The sequence below is a fragment of the Melozone crissalis genome, unplaced genomic scaffold (assembly GCF_028551555.1).
Source record: "Melozone crissalis strain CALT ecotype California unplaced genomic scaffold, PUWL_Pcris_2 ptg000012l_1, whole genome shotgun sequence".
NCBI lineage: Eukaryota > Metazoa > Chordata > Aves > Passeriformes > Passerellidae > Melozone > Melozone crissalis.
This window is the reverse complement of record NW_026535790.1, coordinates 12,231,069-12,248,824: the sequence shown is the minus strand read 5'-3', so window position 1 is coordinate 12,248,824 and position 17,756 is coordinate 12,231,069. Positions and strand designations below refer to the sequence as shown.

General features: G+C 45.1%; 1 protein-coding gene across 2 annotated transcripts in view; it reads left to right on the top strand.

The window, feature by feature from the left end:
• TTYH3 (tweety family member 3) overlaps nucleotides 1-17,756 on the top strand; it is a 69,377-nt gene that overhangs the window by 38,542 nt on the left and 13,079 nt on the right. For both annotated transcript variants that reach the window (XM_054270610.1, XM_054270609.1), the window contains exons 3-7: nucleotides 7,422-7,533; nucleotides 8,129-8,349; nucleotides 9,144-9,239; nucleotides 11,696-11,768; nucleotides 12,095-12,170. In XM_054270610.1, the coding sequence (XP_054126585.1) occupies nucleotides 7,422-7,533; nucleotides 8,129-8,349; nucleotides 9,144-9,239; nucleotides 11,696-11,768; nucleotides 12,095-12,170 (578 nt within the window). The remainder of the gene's footprint in view (nucleotides 1-7,421; nucleotides 7,534-8,128; nucleotides 8,350-9,143; nucleotides 9,240-11,695; nucleotides 11,769-12,094; nucleotides 12,171-17,756) is intronic.

Below are 17,756 nucleotides of genomic sequence, written 5' to 3'. Positions count from 1 at the left end.
ATCAGCATGGAAACAGATTAGAAAAGATAGCTTTGCACCAATTAATATAATCAGTTATTGTAATGTAGTTAATGACTTAAGATCACGTTTTGTTAAGAGTATATAAGCTGGAGAACATGCAGAATAAAAACTTTTTTCTTCTTGGACCCTAATCACGTATGTATATGTCACGTCTGACCTAACAATGACAACCTGTCATTGATTTTGTGACCATTTTGGTTCATCTTGGGTGCAGCCCTGGCTGGGCTCTTATACTGCCCAAGGTGGATCCATGGAGGTTATTCTTTTAATAACTCCCTACTTTATTCTTTAACTCCATCAAGCTTGTGTTCTAGTGAAAAAGTTCTGTTAGTTATTGTTGTTGTGTCAAAATGTTGTTAACCTAGCTCTATGTTCTAATCATATATAGCTAGAAATTTGAGGCTTGCCTGGGAAAACCTCAGTTCTCTTCTTTTTCTAGTAAATTGCTCAAGCAAGACATTTTAGCTTCTATCTAATTGGCTGTCCTTAAGTTTGAGGTAAAGTCCCTTAGGTCCTATGAAGTGTCTTTTTGCCTAATCAAAAAGAGAAACTTCTGGGCTTTTTTTCCTTTTTAAGGAGACAAAGGATAGTTTTGTCACTCTGTAAACAAGAAGCACATTCCTACATTCTAGGTCAGCATTCACAAGGCATCAAAATGCTCTGCCTGTACTTGGCGAATTTTGGCAATAATCCCTCTTTCTTTCATTTGATCTATGTATGTTTTTAAATGTCTATAATATATTTCCTTCCTTTCTGCTGCTTGCAGAGCTGCCTGGTGGTTTGAGCAATGTGAAAAGGAATAGTTAATGTCCTGCTCTTTGATACTTTTCAAGTGATAAATCAAGGACCCTCTGTCCTTGGGAGCTTATCACTTAAACAGGATGGATACAGCTGAAATATTTATCAGCTCTAAATGCAGATTTTCTCAGAACTTGGTGTCCAGAAAGAATCACTATGTGTGGGAGAGTAGATTAGGAAGAAAGAGTCACAGCTGATTCTTTTGGGTTTGGAAGGATTGGTGTTTATGTGGAGGGAATGTTCAGGTTTTGTAGCCTGTGTAGGACACTGCTGCATTTTGTTATCTGCATTTATGTTCCATCTCCAGGGGCTGCTGGTAATGGTGCCAGGGTCAGCAGTGTTTGGTGTTATGACTGAGCAATAGGAGCTTTTGGAGGTGAGGTGGAAAGAAAGATTGCTGAAAACCAAGGGAAAAAATCAGTAATTAGTGGAGAATGGGTGCAGGAGAATTTAAAAGGAGTTAATTCCCTAGAAAGTGGCTGATGGGGCATCTTTTGGATGTGTTTGCAGATATGGAGGGAAGGAGCCTGTGATCTTGTTTTGGCTTGGGCAGAATGAGTCCTCTGGATGTGTGCCCTGTATCAAACACTTTCCAATTTGCGTTTCTCTCCAATTCCAAACATCATCTACTCTTGCCCAAGGCTCCAGGTGGTCTCAGCTGCCCCTCTGTGGGTCTGGCAGGTCTGGGAGCAGTCCCCCAGTCAGAGAGGAGGGAGCAATGAGGTGATTGTATTTGGCAGTGCCTTGTGGCTCTGTTTTGGCACTGGGCTGCTGATGGGTGCTGGGTGTGCCGTGTATCTCTGTGCAGGTGAGGGGTTCCCTGAAGGCCAGGCTCAGCTGCTCAGGAGCAGAGTGTGGATTTGTGTGTTTGCTCTCTCAAGGCACTCACTTCAGAGAACAGCAAACCTTGCAGTGTTGGAACAGACAGAGCAGAGCAGACATTCTGTGGTGAGTTCAGCAGCTGGGGGTGGATTTGCCTGCAGAAGCAGGGGCTGAGGGCTGAGTAGGAGACCTTGTGTACCAGCCAGGATTGCTGCAAGGAGCTCTTCTATGCTCTGCTGCTTCCCAGTAGGTGCCTGGGGTGGAAAGGCAAACCACAGAACAGCTTGTAAAGAAGAAATCTCAGCCTTATTCACCTTTATTTTTGTGATCAGCTCTATCCATTCCAATCCACTGAGAGAACTGTGGTCCTAACCCTTTCTTACAGAAGCTCTGCTGATGCTATTTATAGTTGTGCTGCTGCTACAGGCCCTTGTTAGCCATTGTTATGCAGCAAATGTGACCCAGGCAGCTGCTGCCCTGTGGTAGCTGTGTTTGTTTTTGGTTGTGGAAAGGGTGAGAAGGAGGTATTCTGCACTTCTCCAGAGCATCTGTGAGATAATTTAACATTGGAAGGGCAGCATATAAATTCTGCTAAACTTGATGTGACTCTGTCAAATCCACAAGCTGGAAAGCTGCTTAGGCTTCCTCAAAATCTGAGCCACTTGTTCCCATCCTTGGTGTACAATTTGTTTCTGCAAGTATTAAATGCAGAACCATATAAAACTAAGGTTCATAACACAAGGTTCTATCTGAACATACAGTGATATTGGATGATCATTTTTCTTGACTTTTTAAATTAGCTGCTTAATTTCCTCTCTGAAATCAGCTTGCTTGAGCAAGAGCAGGTTGGTACCACCATGGTGAGGGAGGTGCTGCTGCTCTCCTGCAGGGCTGAGGTTGGTTTTCTGCCTCTCTGCAGCAGCTGGATGCCACAGTGCCCCCAGAGCAGTGTCTGTTGATGCTCTGAGCTCAGTCTGTGCTGGGAATGCACATACAGCTCCCAACAATCCCACTCCAGCTGCTGGAATCCACCTGGGACTTCTGCTAGCACTGATTAAAGATTAGCCCACTGGATAGATCCTGTCCTATCCCAGCTGTGTCATACACACCAGAAGAGCCAGAGCAGCTGTTCTGATGGGGAATGAGGCTGTTCTGACCCTCTGCCTGCCCTGGGAGGCAGTTCTGTGCCTCTGGCTGGGTGCTGAGGCAGTGAGAGGTTCCAACCAGCAGCAGGTTTGCTCTCTCTGAGCACTTGGAAGGGGACTCTTGTCCTCCTAGCTGAGAGCTGTTAACTCTGGTGAGTCCAGCTGTGCCTGGAACATGTTTCTCTGGGTTCCCTCAGTGCCAGGGGGCTGTTTGAGCTGTGAGTGCTGCTGTGTGCTTGGCTGTTTCCTAATCACTCACAGCAGGGAGAATGCTGAGCCAGCATTCTGAGGCAGAACTGGTGAACAGGAGCTTCCAACAAAATGTCTCTAGTTGATCTAGCCACAAAGCTGCAGGAATGCTTAGCCTGGATTTTTGCATTAATGCTTCAGTTCTAGTCCTCACCAATTTTGATTGGTTTCTGTGTATGTGGAGTTGTCCTATAAACCATCTCACCCACTGCTTAGGTGATGCTTCTTCTCCCAGAAGGGACCTCAGCTCCAAAGGTGGGGAGAAAGCTTTGTGGAGAGGGCATCAGGAAGAAATGGGTGCAAATAAATGGTAAAAACTTGTTTTATGAAGTGCCAGTAATAGCACTTTCCCCTGGTGTGAAAGTGCAAGGTGGTAATTAGGCAGACAAATTAACATTCCTCCTGAGAACCTGCAGTCTAAAAAGGGCTCTTCTTATGAAGTTCCTGTAATTAAAGATGACTTGGTGTAGTTAGATTATTCATTTCTAAGGATGTGATGTGAATGGCTAGTGCTCATCTTTGCAGACTGCTGTCTGGGTACCCAAGGGTCACAGTGTGTGTGTGGGTATCACAGCAGGAGGATCTCATCATAGAAAGCACAGAGAGATCCTCTCTGTGTCAGATTAATGCTCTGATGTTCAACATGTATAAATGCAGAAAACATTTTTTTTGTTTTTTGCAGGTCACATTGCAAACAAATTCAGAATTACACTTCCTTTATTTTTTCTGGTTCTTCAGCTAGGTGTCCAAAGTACAGGTGATTCTTGCGCACAAACAAAGGGAAAGCTGCTCTCCAGACTTGAATTTCTGGAGTCTTGCTGAAAAGTGATACTGCAGTGTGTGTACAGCCTGCAGGAGTTCAGATCCCACTGTGGTATCTGTAGGAAAAGACAGAAATCCTGGTGTGCACCTCTTCCATCTCACTTGTACAGCTCTTGGAAGAGCCTGTGGAGTTCTGTGTTCCCAGTGGGTGTCTGTGGGTGTGATATCACTGGAGGTGATGGCTTTAAGCTCAAAGTGCAATTTTCTTGACTTAAATAAGTGGGTTTCTTAAAACTTACCAAAACTATTGAGTAGCCAAGTGGCTTTTTAAGTGCAGTGTTGATTAGGAGAAACAACTTTTTATATGGCCTGTAAGACTGTGATAGATTGATTTTTAAAGATTTTATTCAAAAATATGGGTGAGAGGGAAAGCAGAGGAGAGGTGGTGGCAGTGAAAGTGACAGGAGACTGACCAAGGTAGGTTTGGGTGGAGGAATTGAGGATGGGACAGTCTGGATTTGGGAGGAGGAATTGAGGATTGGACAATAGGGATTTGGGAGGGGAGAGGGGTGTGTGCACTCAAAGGGGGGTAAAACAGAAGCCAGATTGGCAGAAATAGCCATGACTTTCCTATGGAAGCACTGAAAATGTGTTGGAGTATCTTCCAGAGGGTGCCAGGGTAGAGAAGAACTGTGTCATTCAGGAATGCTGTCCTTGCATCCAGGCTGTGTGACAGAAATGCCTCCATTGGGTGATGATTTTGTCCTCCTGTGCTGGGAGATGGATCTGCTCTATCTTAGGCCACTGTGCCTCCCAGGGTTCGTGCAAGAAGCCTTGTGATTTATCATGACCTCAAGGACTTATGCTGCTGGGTTAAGATGAGTTGATCTATTTTTATTTTAAAAGAATGCTCTTAAATAGAAGGAGCCTCTCTGTTTCCCTTTAATCATATAAAAGGTAGTTAAAAACTAGTGTAAATCCTTAAATCTGCTTTAAACAATAGCAACTCATATCAGTGTGTGTGGGCAGGGATTTGAAACAACTATTGGATTTAGATGAAGCCAAATGCAAACAAAGCTCAGCAGCAGCAGTTCCCCCCTGGCTGCCCTTCAACTCTGCCCCCAGCCCAGATTTGTGGGATGGGTTCCTTCCCTCTCTACCCTGATAGGAAGGGGAAAAGCCATAAAACTGCTCCTGGGGAAAGGACTGGCTGTGTAAGTGGTCCTTGCCAGCTCAGGGTGGGAATGCAGAGCTGGCTTTTGCAGGGCAGGGATGGAATAATTAACACTTCATGTGTAATTTGCAGTGAATGTGTGAGTCTCATGTCTGGAGGAGTTTATTATTGGATTGGATGGCTTTTATCCCAATTGTTGTGCTGTGGGGTTTGCTTTCAGGAGCAGTGGCTGTGCCTGGAGGGGCAGGGCAGTGGGAGCTGTGGTTTTTACTGGGCAGGATGGGAAATCTATGAAAAACTGCCAGGGTAGATCTACCTCCAGCGGGGCAACGAGTTGAAAGTCACTTATTTGTATTGCCAGCACTTCATCCTGGTACCTGTGAGCGACCTGGCTGCTCTGTGCAGCATCCCCAAGGATTCTGCTGCTGTTTCAGAGTGCTGTTTCTGAGTCTTTCCCACCAACACTGTGCTGCTGTGCCGGGAATACTGAGAGCCAAGCAGCAGATTTTGGGCACTTACCAAGTTTTTGCTGAAAGAATAGGCTTCTAGTAGCTGTAAACAGGATGAATAGAAATTGCTCGCTAATTAAAGGGGTCAGATCTGCCTATTCAATGTCCAGAATGTTCTGGAATTTATTTGGTGCCTATGGTGGAAACAACTGCTAAGGTTTTCTGCATCTCAGGAGGCTGAAAAGGTCTGTGTGAATTTCTTTGCTCTGATAAGACAAGGAGAAATCCAAGCCATGGTTTTGTCATTTCTGTGATGGGGTGCTGAGATGCCTTATCCTGGGCATAGCTCTGCATTTGTAATCTCTGTGCTTCAGGGGGAGGGGGGAGTGTGTCTTTTTTATCCCTTCCACCCCCGTGCACCCCAGGCATGTGTTATCAAGCTCTGATAATAGCTGCAACCAGAGGAATGCAGAGGGCTTTTCTCTCTTGAGTTATCAGCATAATTTGCATTAGGAAAATGTTTGAGGAGTGGTGTTCCTGAAGAAAGAGGCCCATTTCTTTTATTAATGCCGAATATTTAGTCCCATAGTTACATAGAAGGAGTCTTGTTGCCTCTCTTTCTGTTTATGAGGGCTGCCTCTTGTCCTTAGAAGACTCCTTGGTTTTTATGGGCCAAGCTCTCTATAATTTATGGAGATTCAATTGCTGGAAAAAGCATGAGGCTGACACAGATTTTCCTGGTGGATCTGCTTCCAGATCATGATCTTTGCTTCTATTTCTTGTCACATATGAGGAGAAATGTGACCAGGTGAACTGCACTGCTCTGCTCACTCTTTTGAAGCAGAACCCAGGCAAGGAGGAATGGATGTGTCTTCCTGCAGGAGAGGAGCAAGAGCAGGAGCAGTACACAAAGGTGTCGTGGAGGAACTAAATGTTTCATCCAGAATGAGTTTAGATTTACAGCAGGATCATCACCTCCTCCTTCCTCTGCACTGCCACAAACACAACCTTGGTGTCTTGAGAAACTTCCTAGAAAAGGTCCTGGGTGCTCTCAAGCTAAATATAACATGGGAACAGAAAAACTGTGTCTTGGTAAGGTTTGTTTGCCCTGGGTTTAGTTGTGTGATCCCTTCACAAGTTCTTTCCTCCTCTATTATTAGGAAATATGAGCTTGGGCAGAGGAACTGTGAGTTCCTGCAGTGATCTCTTCATAGAAGAGGTATTGCTGACTTGCATGAGATAATCCTCTGGTTGCAACTCATTTACAGGATCTTCCTCCTTTAAGTGAGGCTTAAAGCTAATATGGTTTACTTCATAATTGGGGCAGACTGATATGTGTGGACAATTATAGAAAATCAGCTGATAGGTGGTAATTTGCTAAGCAGCTGGAGTTGAATTGTGTCTGCAAGCTTGAAATTTGCTTGCTTTAAAAATAAATAAGCCTTTTGTCCCAGTAAGTTATTATGCCTCCCTTCCCAGTACTCTAAATCAGTGTGACACAAATGTTTCTAATGGGAAGATAAATCAAGATAATGTTCATAGATATTTCACAGGGTAGAGAAGAGGGCATGGAAAATGGATCTGGAGGAACCACCACCATGGGCAAGCAGTCAAAGCAAGCTCTTTGTGTCCTGCTTTAAAAAAATGTAATAAAATTTCATGTTCAGAGAAGGCATCTAGCACAGCAATGGCATCTCTCACAGGAGCCACTGGCTGGATTTCTGGTTCTGAGCTCCCAAACAGCAATCTAACAGATTTTAATTATTTTATCATAAATGAAATATGCTTGTAGTGTTCTGCTCTGGGCCCTGTGGGTGCTGCATGGAGAGCTGCTGGCTGTGAATATTCACAGGTGCAAACTGAGCAGCAGCACGACCGCAGCTCCCTGCGGGAGGGAGCGCCTTCCCTTTGGTGGGAGGTGACTCTGCAGCCGTCAGCCCTGTGTTACCCACTTGCCTTTCAGCTTTACCTCTGCCCTTTGGTGCTTTTCTTCCTCTGCAGTGCTGGAATTGCTGTGGGGTTCTACGGGAATGGGGAGACCAGCGACGGCATCCACCGGCTGACGTACTCGCTGCGCCACGCCAACCGCACCGTGGCCGGCGTGCAGGACAGGGTGAGTGAGCACCCCAAAAACGGGCCTGGGGCAAGGACCAGCCTCATTCAGTACCTCTCCTCCTGAATCTGGCTGTGCCTGAGTCTCTTCCTGTTTTCTCTCAGTATCTGGGCTCGGAGTTTGTGCTAAAATTTCCATTAGTGGCGGGGGGATTTCTTCCGCTTGTCTAAAATTAACCAAGCGAACGTGGCTTGTGGAGTGAAGTCTTCTCTTTGCCAGGCTTGAAAACAGCTTGTGATCAGCTCTCTCCTCCACACCCAGGAGAGGGGGCAGGCCAAAGCAGACAAATCTTAGTAAAATGTAGCATTTGAGTACCACTGGTTGTTCCTGTGCTGTCTCTAATCTCATGGTATCATACTGCAGCCCTGATGTAGAATGTGTGCGTGTGTTAAGGCTCAGCTGAGGTGCCATCACTGCAAACAATCTCTCTTACAAATGCTTTCAAGTTGCTTTTGAGGGGTAAGCAGTCTGAGCCTCTTAAGACAGAGGGCTGGTAATCTGGAAGCTGTCCATGACTTGTTGGGAAGAACGAATTCCCTTTTACTTCCTTGGCTTCCTGTACTGTAATTTTTGGGTTTTTTTTAATTTCTTGTAGGTACTGGACACTGCAGTGGCCCTGAACCAAACAGTGGAACCAAACTTGCTCGTCTTGGAGGAGATGTTCAAGAAGCAGACAGACTACCTGCAAATTGTCCAGAAACTGCAAAGTCTCTTGGATAATCTGGTCAGGCAAACAACTGAGATCCCCTTCTGGAAGAATGACGAGCTGTCTCTGGAGGAGCTGGCAATTCAGATTGACCTCTATGACTGGTACAGGTGTGTAGCATACTGCACTGTAGTGGTTGGTACATCTGCTTTGGCCTGTTTTGCAAAAATTATGTGCATGTTCTGAGTGGCTGAGCCAAAGGCTCTGTTTATTGCTGCAGGTGCTCTTGGCCCACAGAGCTGATTTGTTTCTTACAGCAGGACTGCATTCAGTTTAAACCAAAATGCACAGCTTTTTTTCCTTAAGTGTCTTTATTACCAACTGATGAGAAATTTATTCTCAACATACAAAATCTGTAGTTTGTGTTCTAGCACTGGGGAAAAAAATAGCCCCAGGTATAGCTTCTTCTCTGTCCTAATAAATGCATAAGGAATGCATTAAATAGAGTAGAAAATGGCACTAGTTCTGTAAGTTAATTCCACAGCCTAACGTTCCTTTTTATTAAACATATTAAATAAGATATTGCATCAGTTGTATCCCACAAAAGAAAATCTCTATCCAAACATGTGGAATAAATAATTGAAACATTTCCTGACAAATATCTAGGAAGTTCAAGAAGCTGCAATGCCTTTTCTTCCTCTGATGACCAGTGCATATGACATCACACTAGAAAACACTAGCAGTGTCATTTCTCAACAACTGTTTGTGCTGAGCATGTTGTGTAAATTCTTTTACCTGCCTCAACTTCCAATCCCACAAATACCCTGACCTCTCTGAAGATTAATCTTTGGAGGTCGTTTTGGGGAAGAGAAGGACTGTTTTCCCCAGAAGTCACAACAGCTTCTTGATCTGTGCTTTTTACACCCCAGTTTTCCTTTGCAGACCGTGTTTTTGTTTGCTGCAGGTGGCTGGGATACCTGGGCCTGCTCCTGTTCAATGTCCTGATATGTTTGCTGGTGCTCTTTGGGCTCATTAGAAACTCCAGGGCCATTCTTATGGGGTAAGTCTTGATCTGGGGACTGGGCACAAGGAAAGTCAGCTGAAAGCCAGTGCCTGCTAGTGGGAACCTCTACCTGTTGTCAGCTGATATCAAGGACTTCTGAAACTGAACATCTTACAGTTCCTCTGAGTAGAGACACATTGTAGAGTGTAGCTGTGTGGAAATAGAGTTTCACACAAGAAACGTTCACAGGAAGGTTCTTGAGCTTTAAAATCACAGGTGAGGAGCTCATCCAGGCTGTCTGCTTTCCACTGATGGCCTTGGAAGCCTCCATTTGCTGGGAGATAATAATCTGAACATCCTTGCTTAAAATGACAGGCTTTGAAAATCCCCCCTTAATTCTCTGCAGTTGGGAAGGCATTTGTTAATTGATGATAAGCATTGCATGTGCCTACACAACCTGCAGCAGTGCCTTCTGTGTCTCTATCTGCTCTTGTTACCTGGGGCTGTCACACCTGAGGAAACATTAAACTGAGAACAAGCCATGGTTTGCACAGTGATGAGAAGGAGTCTTGTTGCCATGGCACTGCAATGTTAATGCATGCCTGTTGCTCAAAAGCACTGAAAATGCCCCATTACAGGAAAAAACTCTTCCTCTCCTTTTCTTGTAGCTTGGCACATTTGGCAAAGAGCCTGGTATCATAAACACAGTAATGGTTTGATTACTGAGATGGCCAGGGGTTTCTCCTGGTTCGTGGTGGTGCCATTAATAATTGGAATGTGGATCCAGATTTATTATTTACCAGATGATTTCATACCTGGCAGGTTACACAGACAAAAGTCCAAGTGGATGCACAGATGGCAGACCCAGGGCTTAAATTAGAATCTCATTCCCTGTTAGCCAGAAGTTCATATTAAGGCATTCCCTAAAGGGAGCACATGGCATAAAGAAACAAGTGTATCACAGCCAGGCAAGATGGTGAAATGCCAGTTTTAGATCTTTTAGCCAAGCAATCAGTTACTGACCCAGTCATCTTCATTTAAAGGAAAACAACAAATGTGTCTTATTGATTAACATGCTCAGCTGGAGGCACCAAGCTGTGTTGTCCTTATGTCATAAACCCACAGAACCTTGCTGATCCATGGCTGCATCCATTTGGAAAAGGCATAACAAAGTCTTTAGTGTCTCATTTCAGAGTGCAGCACAGATGTCAGTCTGGTGAAACTCCCTTACTTCTGCAAGATGAGGCATAGATCCATTCACAGAACAGGGATTATTTGGAATTAAAATAAGTTAGCAAACTGAGGGATAGTTTGTTTATTTATTTTTTTAATGGAGGCTCATAGGTTTACTTTTTTAAAGCTCTAGTATTCAGTCAGACAAATGTAGCAGAAAAAAGATGTCCCTTCCTCACAGAGATGGTTGTACTAGGTTTGAATAAAGAATGTCTTGGTTATGAACAGGTTTTTGTATTTTTCAGGGTGTGGGTGGGAAGGGATCTACTTATGTTTCAAAGCTTGAGGGAAAAAGCATCCCTAAGAGAGCAAGCCAGTGTCTCTTTACTTTGAAGATAGAAAGAGATAAAATGAAACTGCTTATTAGTCTGCAGCCCTGTACCTGAGGGAGTTGAGGAGCATTATAGCCTAAATATCTCTACCATTCATGCTGACAGCAAGGGTGAAGAGCTAATGTGCTGGTTGGGAAGTGCAAAAGCCTTTTCCATGAGTGTGTGCTCCTGAATGTCACTGAGAGCACTGCTCTGCCATCCCTGTGCCTTGTGGCTGCTTGGCAGCAGACACATCCCAGGATTTCTGTCAGTAATGAGGTCCAGCTGTCAGAACAGAGCTTCAAATCTGCAGAGATGGACTCACATGGCAGTGGGGGGCACCTGAACTGCAGCTCCAAGCTGTTTGCCTGCAGGTGACTTTCTCTCCTGGAACTGTTCAGGTGCACCAGCTCAGAGCCAAGGTCTCCTAACAGGGGCTGTGTTCCCTCCCTCCATCTGTAGCCATGTGGTGCTTACACCAAACAACCTCATTTATTGCATGCACAGGAGAGATTTCTCCAGTTTTGCATCAGTAAGGTTTTGTGGGGTTTTCTCTATTTAGCATGTTTTTCTTTGGGTGTCCTCGGACCTGGAAAATGAAGTCTAGAATGGGAACAGTGAAATGATGGGACTGTAGTGAGCCTCCTGCCAATCTGACTCCCCTACAGCCCCCTCTGAGGCTTTGTGCCTTTGGTTTCCCTGCTAGAAGCAGGACAATACTTTCTTTCCCTATTTCTCCCTTCCCCTGCAGCTCTAGGGCAGGTAATGCAGTAACCAACAGCTGGATATGAACTGCTCTGGGTGCTGCTGTCCATGACATCTAAAATAGGATTGTTTATGTGAACATACAGTCAGTGGGTGATCATTTCTTGGGTTTGGTAATTTCTTTGGACTCCAAATAATACATCTTGTGAAAGGAGCTGCCTGAAATCAGAGCTGCTACATCTGCCATCTGTCTGTCTCCCACAGGGTGTGCTTGCTTGGGGTGTTTGCCCTGATTGTCAGCTGGGGATCCCTGGGCCTGGAGCTGGCTGTTGCTGTGGTGAGTGGCTGACATCCAAATCCCAGTCACCCTTTGCTGCAGGTTTAGCAGACACCAGATTAATGTTGTGCTGTGCCTGTTTTTAAAGCATCTCCTGATCTAAGTAGCTGCCCTAGCCATTTCCATCTGGGAGAAGTGCAGAGCTGCTCCTTCTCCATGGTGTGAGAGTCCAGCACTGCTGGGGTTGTGTAGAGCAGTGCTGCTGGGGATGAGAGACCTCAGCACCTGAAAACCCCCTAGAACAGAAAATTCCCTGATGTTAACCTGGCCCAACTGCTCTTTGATGCTGATGTGTTTGATATTCCTTTTGTCTTCCATCTCTCCAGGGCTCCAGTGACTTCTGTATCAACCCTGATGCTTATGTCTCCAAAGTGGTTGAAGAGAATGCAGTGCTCAGTGCTGGTGAGTGCTGGGATGGCTCTGGCACAGGGTTCTGCAGCTCCAGCTGTCACACAGGACCATGGCAGTGACTGAGAATTTTAGGCTGTGTTTGAAACAGAGCAGCTGTCATACAGTGGGAAACTAAATTTGTGGAGCTCTGGAAAAACAGCATTCTGGTCAGAAGTGTCCATGTATGCATCAGAACCACTGTCAGAACCTTTCTCCTGCCTTCACCTTCAGGTGGAAATAACTGATAAAATGGAATAACAGAAGTCCCCAGATTAGTGGAATTATTTTGCTTTAAATGTAGCACTCTTGAGGCTTATTCTCCTCTCTAAGTGGCAGTAGCAGTGTGAAGTTTGAGTTATCATTTTTAAAACTTGCTCTCAGGTCTGTATTCCTGAATCTAGCCATTCCTATTTTTATATCTGTTATCAACAATCTGTATATAATTTTTTTCTCTTAATGGTGCCTGTAAATAGTAGCCTCTTTGAAGGGCAAGTGAATGGAAACAGCCACAAAGAAGTTTGAATTTCCCTTTCCATTATAAATGCAGTATTTTGACTTCTATGTGTATCCTGTTCCACTTGAAGCATGTGCCTGCTTGTATTTGATGTATTGGGGGCTTGTTGCTCCTAATTTAGACTGAAGTGGTTGCTGAGGTGAGAGGTGCCTCCAATTTGAACCTCAGTGGGGCAAAGATGGCATTCAGAACCATGGCTTAACAAAAAGGTGATTGGGTGCCTGCCAACAGAGATACAATAAGGGCTGAAAAGAAAAAGTATTTTTAGGACTGAGTTGGCTGCTTAGTTTACAAAGTTAACTTTTTTTCCCCTGTCTTCTCCAGTAGCTCCTTTATGTAATTCTGTGTATGGTAAGACACAAATAGGAAAAGACAGTGATTTGTAAAAGGAGTGACTTGTTTTTTTCTGGTCCTTATTTGGTGAAACCAGAGAATTTCTGCTGTGTGTGCAGAAGATCTGTGCTTAGCCAAATGCTGTCTCTCAATGTGCAGCTGGTAGGAAATTAGGTATGGAGCTATGGCTGAGGATGCAGGGATTGGAAACAGTGAAAAACATAAATGTCTGGAGGCAGAATGTAGTATAAAAGAATATGTACAGGTTGATCTTACAACACTACAACTTATTTTTGGAGTGCCTTATTTATTGATTTTGTGAGAAGGATAGAGCCAGGCAGCTCTCTTGGCAACAAAGAAATGTAGTGGGGGAAGAGAATGAGTGTTTAGCATGAGATGAAAATCCTCTTTGGCTGTGAAGGGGACAAGGATGTGGCTTCAGGTGCTAGGCTGCTTTCCTGGCTCTTCAAGAGGCAAGTGGGTCAGTGGGGCCAAGGGGAAATGTGTGATGCTCCTGCCAGCTGTGAGCTGTGATAATTTGGTAACCCAGATTAGCTCTGGAGTTTGGTAACAATCAGATTGACCCTGGGGAACCACAGAAAGGCCCCTTTGTGCTACTTCTCCATTTCAGCTGTGCTTGTGTGCTGGGCTCCTGTGGGTTTCCATTGATCAGGATCAATGCTCATTGGGAGGCTCACAGGCAGTGCAGGGCTGGCCTGCATCCATTCCATCCCTGCTCCTGCATTCCCCAGCAGGGACAGTTGGCTCCCCCAGGGAACACAGGCTCTGCTCCTGCAGCAGCACCGAGGAACAGTTGTTAAAGCTCCTTAAATAACAGTGAATGGCTCTGAGGGAAATGGGGAGGAGCAGGTGCTGCCACAGGCCTGGGTTGGAAGGGTGGCCCCTCCATGGGGGCTGAGTCTGCCAGTGATGCCTCAGGTTTCAGCTTTTCTGTTTTTCACATTCTGTGCTGCTTTAGTGTGTGGGTCTGGGCTTCATATGAGGGATGGTGAGCTCTCTGTACAGAGCAGGGAGACAAAACAATTCCTGCTCTAGCTGGGGACCAAGGACAAATGATCCAAATCTCAAGCCCAAGAGCATAAACAATGTGGACTGAAGTTTGGTTGTGCTGGGTCAATTTTTCTCTTTAATCACTACTTTTAGTTGCTGTTGTTACATACAATGTATTCTAAGGCTCTCCATGCTCTGAAGTTCAGACTGGGACTGAGTCATCAATATTTGCTGGTGGTGGTTGTAATTTTCACAGAAAAATAACTCAGTTGAATACTGAGCAACCAGTATGTTAATATTCTTGTTTATGTATTAATTACTGTTTTTCAAATCTAAGTGGAATTAATGGAGCTGAGAATAATCTGATTAAGTGCATTATTACTGTCATGTTTTTAGCTAGAGAAGAGATGTTCTTGTTTTGCAGATAAAATGTACTGCATTAAAAAAATGATGGGGGGAGAAAAGGGAGGCAAAAAACTTTAATGCAGGGTTTTGGGAGAAGCAAATACTTAAATAATTTTGCAGAAGAGGCTGATGTATGTGCCTAACTCACCTTATATTCATTAACTGAGATAAAGCCAATGGAACTGAACAGTGCCTGTATAATCAACTCCTGCTGCTAGTAAAAAGACTTGGTGCAGCCAAGATGTTCATTTTCAAAGCAGGAGGCCATCTTCTAGTCCCATTCTTTTTCACTGATATTATGTTATTATCAGATGACTTGTTGCATAAAATTAAATAAAAAGGCTCAATCTGTCTAAACAACAGGAAAAGCTTTCTCCAAATTCTCTTCTTAGAAATCTGCTTGGTGAACAGGCACTCCCTTAATGTGAGGGAGCTGTGAACCTCAGGGGATGGATGGTGGAGCCTTTTAGCTGTGCTCCAGGCTGGATGCTGAGGCTGAGCTGCTCAGATGAGAGCAGGAAGGGTCCTTGCTGTGCCCACCCTCCCGGCTGACCTCCACTGGTGCAATCGCACAAGTGCAGAGCTGGATCAAAGGACTGACACCATCAGCACCTCTGTTTCTCTAGAAGAGATCAGGACAAAGCCTCAGCTGGGGCAGTGGGCTCTGCACAGCCATTACCTGAGCCCAGATAATTGGGATCTTTCACTGCAGGACAGAGTTTGCCCAAAGCAGGGCTCTAGAGAGTCCTGCTGAGCTGATGTTGGCATTGAGAAGCTCTTTTCCTGCCTGCTGTTGTTGGACTCCTGATTAGCAGAAAGCTTTGAGTGGAGGGTAAATGGGAGAGTTGCAAGCTCTTTGCTTTTACCAATATGAGAATAGGATGCATCAGAGAAATTCAATATTATGCAGACACCTCCCTTTGCTGTCAGACTGGTGCCTTGGGGAAACAAAACTCCTGGTGGAGAACCTTACCTGGGCAAGGAGCTCCAGCCAAAAGAGCTGCCTTGCTTTGACACCACAGGTGCTGTCTCTGATGATTGAACCCTCAGAGACAGCCTCATCTGGATGCATGGCTAAAATAAACAGTGCTAAGAGAATGTTCAATTGGAGATGAAGAAGAGCTGGGAAAAGCTGTTTCAGGTGGGAGGATTTTTGGGTTTTTTTGGAGCTAGGATCTTTTTTTCTCATTGCTCTCCTGCCTTTTGGCAGGTGCATAATGCCATTTTTGCATTTTGGCTGGGCTTTGAAGTGAGTAGTAGGTCTCCATGGTTGCAGAAGCAGTAAGTTGTTCTAGCAGCTGAAGCTGTCTTTAGTAGGAAGCTCTTCTTTCCTTTCTAGGAAAAACAGATTCTGCAAATAAAAAGCATTTTAGGTAGTTTCCCTTCCTTGCCTTCTGCTCCCACACTGCCTGTGCACCAGGGGTGAGTCAGGAGGATTGCTGCTAGCTACAGCAGGCATGGGCAGCTGCAGATGTGACCCTGCCTAACCCTTCTGCTATGAACTAGATTGCCTAAAGGCCAGCTTCAAAACTCAGATCAACCTTTAGGAATTTTCCTTGAGAGGAAAATGCACCAGAAAGATAATTCTAGAAAGAAATTGCCTGGAGCTGTTAGCAAAGTGCAAAGGATGGATTAGTGTAGCTGCTTTCTGGTCAGAAATAGGAGATTTGGTGATGTAAAGGATAGCCTCCACCAGGTTTAAAACAGGTGAAGGTGCTTCTTGCTTCTTCCTCTTTTCCTGGTGGCATTGGGGCAGGGGACATGGTCCTCTTAATTTCCAGGCTTTGCAGTACAGGATCACTTGAAATCATCTTCTCTGCCTGTTGTAGCCATAGATTTGAAGCAGCACAGCCTGGGTTCAGTGCAGGGCAAAGCTGCTCCTGCTGGCTGAGCCATTTTGGGAAGCACGTTTTATGTGGAGTGTCACACTTGTCAGCAGCAAAGCCAGTGCTACCACAGTGAATCCTGGCTGATCCTGCCTTCCAGGGTGAAGCAAGGCAAGCATTTATTTCACTGTACTGCTTTTTGCTTCACTTGTAACCAGCAATCTTTATCCTGAGCTTACAAGCTGCAAACTATGATATCAGGAGCTCTCATCTCTAATCTGCCCACCAGGGACGATCCAGAAGGCCCTCAAGAAACATTTCTAGAGCTCTGCATTAGCAGTATGTCATGCAATTTATTGCACTTAAAAAGGCAATGTAAACTTGATACCACTGTGGGAGCTTAGGAGAAACTTTTTAGTGGTTTGTTGGTTTAAAATAAAGAGGTGACAAGATCACAGCTCCTTTGGGTCACCATGTGTGATGCTGTGGGTGGCTGTTGCTGTTCTCTCAGTGCAGGTGTGTTTTAATCCTTTTTCACACAGCCATTGTGTGTGATTTATGAGCCAGGCAGGAGCAGCCCTTTCTTTCCTTGGACACTCACTCCTGTGGTGTGCCCAAAGTGAGGCACAAAGCAGCTCCTGCTGCCCTCCTGCCTGCCCACAATTTGCTAATTGCTGTTTAGAGGCTTGGCTGGGGAGGTGTGAGCTGTCCCAGAGAAAGAGTCAGTGGGAGGGGGATGGAGCAGCTGGCAGAGCTGCCCCAGAGCAGGCTGATGAATTATAAATAACAGCTGTCAGCTTGCATTGCCAGCACACAGGGGCTGACAGGCTGTGCTGGAGCACTCCTCTCCAGCAGGCTGCCTTGCCCAAAGGTGCATGAAATATTGATGGCAAGCATGGCAGAGGCAGGATGCAGGCAGATCTGCTTCCTTCACAGCTCTGCTTGCTCCTGGTTGTGCCTTTTACTGATTTCTGAGTTGGGAATCATCAGAATGGCTGTGCAGCCTGGAATATGCATTACTGAAAGGCACAGACAGAAGATTAAAAAGAACAGAGGAAAAGGTGCTGGTGGAGGGGAGAATGCAGAGGGTTTGTGTGTTTTAGGGCTTTTGTAGTCTTTACCATGCCAACATCACCCTTGATTTTGCTGAGCTAGCATGCTCATGTTCATCTGAAGAGGAACTGTAAATGTTTGAGGAATAATCTAAAGGTTTTTTGATGATCAAGTCTTTCAGAGCTCCCTTCCTTGATAACATTATTGAGGATGGCAGGGGAAAGCCTGGCATTTGCAATTTGTGTGTGCTGGCAGCTGATGTAATGTTGTAGAGGGCTCATGAGGGCACCAGGCTGGTTTGAATGAAGAGGAACACAGCTGTGTCTTCAAGCCTGGAAACAAATGATGTTGTTAGCAGAGCACAGTAACAATCTTATCTGGAGTTTATGAGTATGTCTCAATGTACTGTAGTTGAACTTGCCCTAGACTGATGTCTTGTCTTAGGTATATGTGATG